At 39.6% G+C, this 11,770-nt stretch overlaps 1 protein-coding gene across 1 annotated transcript in view; it reads left to right on the top strand.

Annotated features, from left to right (window-relative positions):
• Nucleotides 1-9,213, top strand: part of LOC138980760 (uncharacterized) — an 18,068-nt gene extending 8,855 nt beyond the window's left edge. Inside the window, exon 2 of the mRNA XM_070353660.1 lies at nt 9,151-9,213. Coding sequence (XP_070209761.1) covers nt 9,151-9,213 — 63 coding nt within the window. The remainder of the gene's footprint in view (nt 1-9,150) is intronic.
• Nucleotides 9,214-11,770: the final 2,557 nt, after the last annotated feature.

The raw sequence follows: 11,770 nt of genomic DNA on the forward strand, positions 1-11,770 counted from the left end.
AGAATAGAATAGAATATATATAGAATAATGTTTATTGTCATGAACCAGTAAAGTTATTGACACAACAAACAACAAATAATGCATTATACAATGCTAAAACAATCCGTAACAAATTTGCCAAGACGAACTTGAACTTCGTCTTCTAAAAATAAGTTACTTGGATTTTTGTTAGCATATTTCATATTGATATGTGAAGCATCTTCTTTAAATTCATCCCTTAATTTAACATATTTATTGCATTTATCTAGAAAATGTATTTCATCTTCTATGACATTGCATTCAATACAAAGACGATTTTCTTTAGGGATATTCTGATGTCTTCCACTTTCAATTTTTAGACAATGTGTGCTAGTCCTTAATCTGCTTAACATCTTTCTGTGTTTATTATTCTTAATTTGTATTAAGTATGACTGCATTTCGTAAGATTTACTGATCATAGAATAAAACTTAAGTCTGGAATATGTATCTGATTTTTCTTTTGTCCAGTATCTTATATATTCCTCTTGTTGTTTTTTGTCAATGGCAAACTTTAATTAGTGTACATTTAATGTAGATTGGTTATGCCAAACGTGACTAAAACCTAAGTTACAAAGAGATTGTCTAACAAATTGTAGCAAATTGTGTGTGTGTGTGTGTGTGTGTGTGTGTGTGTGTGTGTGTGTGTGTGTGTGTGTGTGTGGTTTGCGTGAGAGAGAGAGAGAGAGAGAGAGAGAGAGAGAGAGAGAGAGAGCTAGAGAGAGGGAGAGAGAGAGAGAGAGAGAGAGAGAGAGAGAGAGAGCTATCTTTTTACATTTAGTCAAGTTTAGACTAAATGTTTTAACATAGAGGGGGAATCGAGATGAGGGTTATGGTGTGTGTGTGTGCGTGTGTGTAGAGCGATTCAGAAAAAAAACCTACTGGACTGATCTTCATGAAATTTCACATGAGAGTTCCTGAGTATAATATTCCCAGACAATTATTTCATTTTTTTTCGATGAATGTCTTTGATGACGTCATATCCGGCTTTTTGTAAAAGTTGAGGCAGCACTGTCACGCCCTCACTTTTCAACTACATTAATTGAAATTTTGGTCACGTAATCTTCGACGAAGCCCGGACTTTGGTATTGCATTTCAGCTGGAAGGCTTAAAAATTAGTTAATGAGTTTGCTCATTAAAGTTGTCATTTAAATCGACTTTTTGCCAACGGATTTAAAATTGATTGCATTGTATTCCTCATCTTCTCCTGAATTCAAAAGTATATAGATATGTCATGTTTACCGTAAAAATATGCTCAGAATGAAAGGAAATGGGTCAGTAAGAACTAATACGGAGGCGTGCTTCGCGGGGGCGAGCGTGACCCGTCTCGGTCTTGGTTAGCCGAGACTGTCTGAATGTAGTCTCGGCGATGATTGGTTTGTGGTGTTTATCTTGACTAAATGTCTTTATATCGCTTCACGCTTGTTTTCTTCTCTTTTTATTTTTGCCACGATGGGACATATTTCCCCAAAACATTTTGGTTTTCGTATGCTGGATGTATGAAAATAAAAATGAAAATAAATTAATGCTATATATTTGACTTTACTGGGGGTTTGTGTGTGTGTGTGTCTGTGTGTGTGTGTGTGTGTGTGTGTGTGTGTGTGTGTGTCTGTGTCTGTGTGTCTGTGTCTGCGTGTGTGTGTGCCGTCATTGTTGTTGCATTTAGCGTTACAGTACTATAAGTGTTGCATCTTGATATGAAACAGTTTGGGACCAGAGATCTGTTCACTACGATCCTAAACATTAAGAAATGTCTCCGTTATTGCACGAAAGAACATGTTTGGAGTAAAATAAACCATTATGTCAAAATCCTACCATTTTTTTTTCTGGAAGATGAACGTTTCACAAAAATCTTAATGTTTTACCCTATGAAAACACACAAAAACACCAATTCTGACCCATGATTCATTCAAAAAGTACTTCTTATTTTTGTGGAGGGGAAGGGGGGATTTACACACTTTTTAGGGGACTTTTTTGAGGACATTGAAAAAGACATTGAAAAGCTTGCCAAAGAAACAAATCCTAATTTCCTTGCCATCTCTATTCTTATAATTATAATATAATATAGTGGCAAATGCGCTAAATTGTTTTATTGTTAATTTTAAGATGTTATTCTTATGTTGTGATAACTTGATAACAAAAATTGTGTTTTGTATTATAAAATACAACACTGAAATCAACATTTCTACTGAAATAAACTACTCTTTTGACTGAGATTCAGAGATAAACTGAAGGAAATTGCCTCCAAACAAAAACATTATTTATGAAATTGTTTGTTGTGAAATGACCATCGTTCCCGTGCATAGGTTCATGTACATCAACACGTACTTATATTACCCCCCAAAAAACGCACATACACACACACACACACACACACAAACACACAAAAACCCCACAAAAACACACACACAAAACAAACACAAAGAACAAATAAACAACAACTACAACACCAACACCAACACCAACAACAACAACAACAACAAGTTTAGTGTATGGAACGTTTAGGTGCAGACAGAACGACACATTCACAGGTTCATTGATCTAATGAACTTTGTAGTGAATTGGAATAGAGTTCATTTTGAAAGAATCGTGGTTACGTAGGCGTTGAATTCCCCCACTGGTATCACGATGGCCCAATAACTCGTGAATATTTCGTTTTGTATATATGTTACAGTAAATTCATCAAACCAGTAAATTTGTAAATTTACTGACATTTTCAGTAAATTTGTAAATTTACTGAAATTTTCAGTAAATTTGTAAATTTCCTGGGTGTCAAACTCAGTAAATTTGTAAATTTCCTGAATTTTTCAGTAAATTGGTAAATTTACGGAGTGAATTTACAAATTGACTGGTTTGATGAATTTACTGTAACATAATTATATAACTATACGTTCCATATTATAACTTTTTGGTTTTGTTTTGTTCATTACTTTAATCTGGAACGTGAACGGTTTCATGTGTTTGTGATTTGAACACACACCTATCCTGTCTTTTACAGCGAAATAGAGTGATCTCCCCTTGGACACATACCACATATCATCAACCTGGATGTTTCGTGTTGTTTTTTCTTCTAAACGCACGCACACACACACACACACACACACACACACACACACACACACACACACACACACACACACACACACACACACACACACGCGCGCAAACACACACACACACACACACACACACACACACACACACACACACACACACACACACACGTGTACGCACACAAAAAACATCGTCTCGATTCCCTCTCTGCCGGACAAAATTCAGTCAACACTTGACTTAGTGTAACCTATACATGCAGAGTAAACAGAGACATAAAGTGTTAGGGTTAAAAGACAATCACACATTTTGTTTCAGTTAAGTCGTACATTAACATTCTGCACAGTAACACAGACCTAACGCCCAGAGCTTTGTTGTGTAATTAGTCTTTGTTTTCAAGGTGATCAGCATTCCTAAATGCAAATACAATCACCTTAGCGAGAAGCCTTTATCAAACTTACAATAAAATGATTTATATAAAAGGTGAATCCCGAGTGTCAGCAAACGTCTGGAGAGAAATGAACTCTGACGTCCTCATGAAGGCATTTGATAGGGGGCGATGTCTCGGCTTGGTAATTAGTCCAGGGGGAGGGGTTTTAATCCTTCTGTGGTAAGGGTTTAACCTAGCCTAACAGGTAAATCGTGAGATGTCTACATTGTGAGGTGGAGTCAGCAGTGGCAAGAAGATACTTATTATTCAAGAGGCTGAATATGATACCTAACGAAGCGATGGAATGAAAACAATGGAATATCACTTTTAAGTTGAGACTTATTCCATGAATAATGTTAATTTGGATTACGTAAATAGACACTGAATTGTTAAATGCAGTATGTGTGTGTGTGTGCGTGCATGTGTGTGTGTTGGTATTTGTGCGTGTGTGTGTGTGTGTGTGTGAGTGCGTGCGTGTGTGTGCGTGTGTGTGTGTGTGTGTGTGTGTGTGTGTGTATGTGTGTGTGTGTGTGTGTGTGTGCGTGCGTGTGTGTGTTGGTATTTGTGCGTGTGTGTGTGTGTGTGTGGGTGTGTGTGTGCGTGCGTGTGTGTGCGTGTGTGTGTGTGTGTGTATGTGTGTGTGTGTGTCTGTGTGTGTGTGTGTGTCTGTATGTGTGTGTGTCTGTGTGTGTGTGTGTGTCTGTGTGTGTGTGTGTGTATGTGTGTGTGTGTGTGTGTGTGTGTGTGTATATGTGTGTGTCTGTCGGCTAACCATATCGAAGAACAAGACGGGTCACGCTCGCCGCCGCGAAGCCCGTGTCCGTAGTACTTATTAAACCTATTTTCTTTCATTCTAAGTACATTATTAGAGTAAACATGACATATCTATAATTATATTGTTGAATTCAGGAGAGGATGCGAAATACAATGCCATACATTTTAAATCTGTTTGTGAAGAATCGATTTTAATGACAATTTTAATGAGCACATTTCTTTAACCAATTGTTAAGCTCCAAGCTGAAGTGCAATACCAAAGTCCGGGCTTCGTCGAAGAGTACTTGACCAAAATTTCAACCAATTTGGTTAAAAAATGAGAGCCTGACAGTGCTGCCTCAACTTTAAGAATAAGAATAAGAATACTTTATTATCTCATAGAGAAATTCAGGCGTGGTACATGACAATAATACAAACAAGACATTAATTGATTTTACATAAAACATATAGCACTATATAACTGGGCAGGTTATAAAAACTTTCACAAAAATCCGGATATGACGTCATCAAAGACATCCCACAAATTAAAAAAAACATCTGGGGGTATTATACTGAGGAACTCTCATGTAAAGTTTCATGAAGATCGGTCCAGTAGTTTTCTCGGAATCACTTTACACACACACACACACACACACACACACACACACACACACACACACACACACACACACACACACACACACACACACACTCACACACACACACACACACACACACACACACACACACACACACACACCACGACCCCGACCACACACCAATTCCCCGTCTCCATGTTAAAATATTTAGTCATAACTTGACTAAATGTAAAAATGAGAAAACTCGAGAACAACGAGAACAAAAACAATTGCTTTATTGTCAGTCTTCACAAAACAAAAATGTGTCTTTCAGCAATATAGGTATGCTCTCAGAGAAAGTACACACTTAGACACATTAATACAACACGATTTCTCCAGGAGAGCAGTAACATGTTTGACACATTCGCCGTATTCAATGAAATATTTTAATTTGATTATGTTACACAAGTAAGGCATTACTTACTGCCATTTACTTATATCACAGTGAAATGGGCAATCATCACGTTCTGCCTATTCTACTGCAAGGATTATAGTGCCAAAGTGAACATTACTGCTACCCCTGAGTGATATTGGGGATTGCATGTTACATTAGTTTACTTCAGTTAGAATTACCAATATCAACATGAAAATTACTGATATCACAGTGAAATAAGTAATTTTCACTCTTGACGCTTCTGTGCCGTCATATTATCGGGGCGGGGACGTAGCTCAGTTGGTAGCGCGCTGGCTTTGTAGCCAGTTGGTCGCTATCAGCGTGGGTTCGATCCCCACATTCGGCGAGAGATTTATTTCTCGGAGTCAACTTTGTGCAGACTCTCTTCGTTGTCCGAACACCCCCGTGGCCATGCGCACGAAAAAGATCCCACGTTCACAGCGAAAGTCTCAGGGCTTGGAAAACACGAAGACACGCATGCATCATCTCTCGTCTCTGATTATCATGATCGTATTTCGATACTTTGACGAGACAAACCCAATGCTGGTGTGTCGAAGAAGACAGCCACAGCGGGCTTGTTTGAATCAAAGTATCACACCATGTCTTCAGCGTATTACCAATACCTGTCCCAAAATAGACCAGTTGGTCTAAGAGGACGTTAAACCATAATAGTCAGTCAGTCATATTATCTCCAACAGCTGACTGTCACGTGATTATCGCGATTATGTAGAATATAAAACATATCGGGTGATTAAAGACGGAGTGTCGGTAGGCGTATATAGGCTATTTATTGGACGTGATCTGCCCTGTTTCTCAATAGGCTGCTTGCCTGCAACGTGTCAGGACGTAGGGATCTGTAGCGAATTCAGCGCACACTCTGAGAAAAACAATATGCAACAGACATTTTGGACGTTTTCAAAATGCATGTGATAAATTTCCTGCTTCAAAACTGTTGCGTTCTTTGACTTACACACGTGACGCCTCTTCAACCTATTGGTTATCCTTTTGGACCGAAGAAGACATTTTCGTTCTGCATATCATTTGAGTACCGGGCGGTGGTTCTGCAAACCTAGTCTGGGGAGACAGAGGAAAACCACAGTAAGTGTTGGTGTTTACGATCACTGTTGGTATTGTACTGTTGCATTATTACACCCCCGGTATAGGGGTGTGTATAGGATTCGGTCGATGTGTTTGTTTGTTTGTGTGTTTGTGTTCGCATATAGATCTCAAGAATGAACGGACCGATCGTCACCACACTTGGTGAACAGGTTCTATACATTCCTGACACGGTCCTTACAAAAATTGGGACCAGTCAAACACACGGTTAGGGAGTTATTAATGGATTAAGATTCTACAAGGACTTATAGAGGGACATATTAATGGTCAAAGGGAAATAACCTTCTCAGTTGGTGGCAGTGAGAATGGCAAGGACGGGTGTGTTTTTCATACCTCGGAGGAATTTCTTGTTATTTAAGTTATTGAGACATCCCAGTGCACTAGGGGATTTAAGCGCATCAGTCGCCATTAGCCAATCAACTGGTTCACATCAGTCATGTGACACCAGTACTTACTGACAGTTGTTGCTATTGTTGGCCCGCCACAATGGCAGCATTAAATGAATTGTTAGTATGCCTGATCAAGAATGTTTAACAATAAGGTAAGTGAGTTTTTAAGTCACACAACCGCACGCACGGAGACTGACAAAAGACTGATTAATCTTTTTACATTTAGTCAAGTTATGACTAAATGTTTTAACATCAAGACGGGGAATCGAGAGGATAGTGTGCGTGTGTGTGTGTGTGTGTGTGTGTGTGTGTGTGTGTGTGTGTGTGTGTGTGTGTGTGTGTGTGTGTGTGTGTGTATGTGTGTGTGTGTGTGTGTGTGTGTATGTGTGTGTAAAGTGATTCCGGAATAAAGTGATTCCGAGAAAACTACTGGACTGATCTTCATGAAACTTTACATGAGGGTCCCTGAGTATAGTATTAATTCCCACCCGGTTTTTTTACACTTTTTTTTTTATAAATGTCTTTGATGACGTCATATCCGGCTTTTTGTGAAAGTTGAGGTAGCACTGTCACGCTCTCATTTTTCAACCAAACTGGTTGAAATTTTGGTCAAGTAATCTTCGACGAAACCCGGACTTTGGTATTGCATTTCAGTTTGGAGGCTTACAAATTAATTCATGAGTTTGCTCATTAAAAATGTCATTGAAATCGATTTTCCGCAAACATATTTAAAATTTGTTGCATTGTATTCCTCATCTTCTCCGGAATTCAAAAATGTATAGATATGTCATGTTTACTCTAAAAATGTTATCACAATTTACGAAAATAGGTTAATTAGCACTACTCGAAACTGGGCGCATACAAGGTAGTTGACGGTTTACTTTATGAAATATATATATATGTGTACGACGTAAGTGCTATTGATATTTCACAAGGTATCTGCTAATCTTTGAGTTAACATTACCTTCAACAACAACAAGAACAAACAGCCAAAGCAGACTTGTAAGTGTTTTTCAGTCTTGAGAAAGCTTTGACCCAGTTTGAACACTGGCTTAGATTAAAAAAATCAAACATAATCTGTACACTATTCCGGCTGACACCTGTGAGGCGATCGAGGTCACTGGGCCCTGTAGTGTTACGTCGATATTCCCTTGGGGCATATGCACGGGCTTTCAGCGCTTAGTCAGTTAATTAGGGATTGCATTATTATTGTTACGGCCAACAGCAGTGTCGGCAAATGAAAATCAATCAAACGACTCACTAGACATGTGTCAATCTGTCTTGAGTAATTCCACTTGGTCATGGCACAGCAATACTCATAGCAATTCCCTCAGCTTGTTTAGCAACACATACAGTAGCTGTTTGTGAACATAGATTATGCTTTTCACCGGAAGCTAACACTGCACAGTTAATTAACCCTGAAATCTATGTCATTATGATAACATGACACGTGTTTATTCACGCTTTGGTCTTAAATCTCACACTTGCCTCACAGTATATTTTTCTCTTTGAGACAACTAAGAACGGCTGTATCCTCCTGTTGAATACGTTTTTGCAGGAAAGTTTCTCGAATCCAAACGCCCTAGGAAGTGCCGCAGATTAATATTATTCTGTTGTCTGGTCTTTTGGCGAGTCCCAGTCGCTAGTGCACCTGGCTTAAAGTCGTATCACAGCTATTGACATGGCGTTTGGGCTATCACATTTCCCAACATATGTTATCTGTGTCAACCTGTACAACACAGTTATGATCCGAATTTCAGAGCAAAATCTTGGGGTCTGCACTGTAAAGCGTCTCATGGAATAGCAGCCCGATATCCCTCCAAGAACTTCTAAATCCTTACGCTCGTCATCGAAAACTATTGCGCTATCTACATCTTCCTACCTTCGTCCATATCACCCGTCACAACAATATGTGCAGGAGTTTAGTCGAATTGAAACCCCAATCTGTGAGTTGATGGGTTGCCTGACGAACATAATTATCGTCTTTTCTTATTTGCAGGAGCAACATGCGGTTAAGTCGAACTTCACAGAATACCAAGAGTGTGTGAAACCTGGGTTGATACCAAACACCTTGTTCTATTCGAAGGCTGCGTCGGTGTCGAAAACACAGGTAGCCGTTGTGGTGTGAGTGTATGTCGGTATGTGTTTCTGTGCGTGCGTGCGTTCGTGCGTGCGTGTGTGTGTGTGTGTGTGTGTGTGTGTGTGTGTGTGTGTGTGTGTGTGTGTGTGTGTGTGTGTGTGTGTGTGTGTGTGTGTGTGTGTGTGTTCGTCTGTTCGTCTCGTCTGTGTGTTTATAGTTCCATAGTATGTGTCCAGCTGTTTCACAAATGTGCTGAAGAACATATGTTGTTTTTATGTGTGCAGCATCACAACTCGGGAAAACCGGAGGAGACAAGGTCCTCCATTGTCCTGTTTGACAAGGCTTGAACATTTGGATTCGTTTATAAAGTTAAAAGAAAGTGCGTGCCTTTTTATTTACTCTTTTCTTTGTTTGATTGTTAGTTTATTTGTTTTCTCTAATGGTTTAGAAATAACTTTGTATGTGCGTGCTTTATGGATGAAATGTACACGGAGTCTAAACACATCGCGATATTGCACACACCTTTTTGAGTGAAAAAAGAGAAGACAATAAGAATCACTTAATTAGAATGTTGTGGATGTGACCCCCCGAAGGTCGTGAATAGCTGTCCCTGTGAAGGTGTCATCACTGTCACCCAGACACAGACTTGTAGCGTCACAGCCTGTTTCGTCACCCACTGCTACCAACAGAGAAATGATGACATTACTGGAGCTGTTGTGACATTCGTGTGGAGCTTGAAAATAACACATATTGAACTTTAATGCAATAAGCAAATAATCTGGGACAAACGGTGGGTGACGGCTTTTTACGACGGACTTCGATCATTTACATTTTTCTCAGCGCCCTTCAAGGGTATTTTGTTGATGAAGAGAAATGCCACACGTCATGCAGACAAGCGTAAGAACAATTAAGCGACCATAAATAAATAAGCTATAAGCAGTTAGATCAAGCAAAAGCGTTGAGTTAGTACCATTTTAAAAGCATGGAAGGAAGCAGACAAACAAACCTAAAAGCTATGCGTGGCCAGACAACACCAACACCAACAACACAAGCAACAAAAACAAAAACAACCCCATCAAAAACAGCAGCGGCCGCATTATTATCAGCGACCCCTGGCCAGGCGTCATCTACAAAAACAACAAGAGGCGAAGCCTTCAAGGCTCCCGTAAGAAATCAACAAACAGTAACATAACACAAACTCACTCACTCCGTAACACACACACACAAACACACACACACACACACACACACACACACACACACACACACACACGCACACACACACACACAGTTAAAACTAACGCATCATATCAACTCCATGTATAATTTTCAAAAGAAGGCAAACAGATAAAATGACTAGGGTAATAGGTTAGGTACCTGCCATGTGGGCACTTTTTCCACTGCTGTCCTCAGTCCTATACTTTTCATCAAGACTTGTCACCATGCCGAGTAGATCTAAATTCGGAAGTCTTCATGTGGCTGAGGCATATATCTGACATAGCGTCGATCTTGTTGTAGGTTAACCTCCTTTCTGAAACAAATGGCAAAATGCGATTAGTTATGATGACTACAACCTACACAAATATAAACAGTGTTTTGAAACAGAATAGTCAGGTTATACAAGCCACTTTACCTATGCAGCATGGTAACCCTACAATATGCGAAACATGTCGACTGCAGCAGCCTGGTTCTTAAAATAATTCTGACGGTCAACACAGCCAGAAATGCCAACAAAGACAAGAAAGCTGTGGCAAGGTAAGCTTACCAAACGTTACATAGCGAATCATATGATAGTGCGTAAACAGCAAACAGTAGATCTACAATCAAAGAGAGGATCGAGTCTGGAATGAAACGCGATACAGATCTAGCATTCAAAAACTGTCTTTCACGTTCAAGGAAGTTGTTGCAAAGTACTTAAGACTTACTAAATTGTACAGACAAAACCATGACAGTGCATGTTTTGAATCTGAGGAAAAAATCGTGATCATTTTGACTTTGAGAACAGATTCATTCCGTTTCCTTATATCTGCATGTTCAAGTAAATGGTGGACAGTTTTTTTCGGGCAGAGTAAACTTAACTTGAGACTCTACTGCAAGTATTGAAATTCACATAAATCGAACCACGAGCAAAGACATCCAAACATTACAGGCACTTTAGATCAACTCATTTCACTAGAGGTGACTGCCTAGCACTGTGTTTGACATCCGTGTCTGCTGAAATAAAAAGAAATTAAAACAAAACGGATTAACAGTAGGTGACACGTTATCAGAGTGGGAGACACTAGATCTGTCTCTGAACTTACCGGGATACGGCTGCAAGATCGACACTGACTGCCGCGCTTTCGACAGCTCTTCCTCGCGTGGACATTGGAAACACGCTGTGCAGATCAAATTGTAGGAAATCTCCCTTTGGTATCTTCTTTATTTACTTTTCTGGAGCTTAGAAACCGAACAACATGAAATCGTCTTCCCCGGCGAATCGGCGAGGTGAGAACTGGACCACAATCCTTCGCGCGACCCCTGACCTGATCTTGACACCTGACCTGCCGTCTACATGCCAAACACGACACAAATCAGTCAACTGCTTGTACCCCTTCAAAACCCCCCACCACCCGTTTTCTTTGGATACACGCTTTAACTACACACATGCCGACACAATGTTGATCATTGCTTCAATAATTTGAAGATGGTGCTTGAAAATTAACCACGTGAAATGAGTATTTCGGTGTTTAGCCAAAAATGTTAAAGTTTCTACCACAGACATACACACATACATACATACATACATACGCACGCACGCACAGACAGACAAAGTTTACCATCGCATAGGCTACACTTACGTGAGCCAAAAACTAGCAAGACGAAAAAAGAAGAAGAAAGAAATGGAAAGAAAGACTCAGCAAA

This window comes from Littorina saxatilis, linkage group LG11 (genome assembly GCF_037325665.1).
Source record: "Littorina saxatilis isolate snail1 linkage group LG11, US_GU_Lsax_2.0, whole genome shotgun sequence".
Lineage (NCBI taxonomy): Eukaryota > Metazoa > Mollusca > Gastropoda > Littorinimorpha > Littorinidae > Littorina > Littorina saxatilis.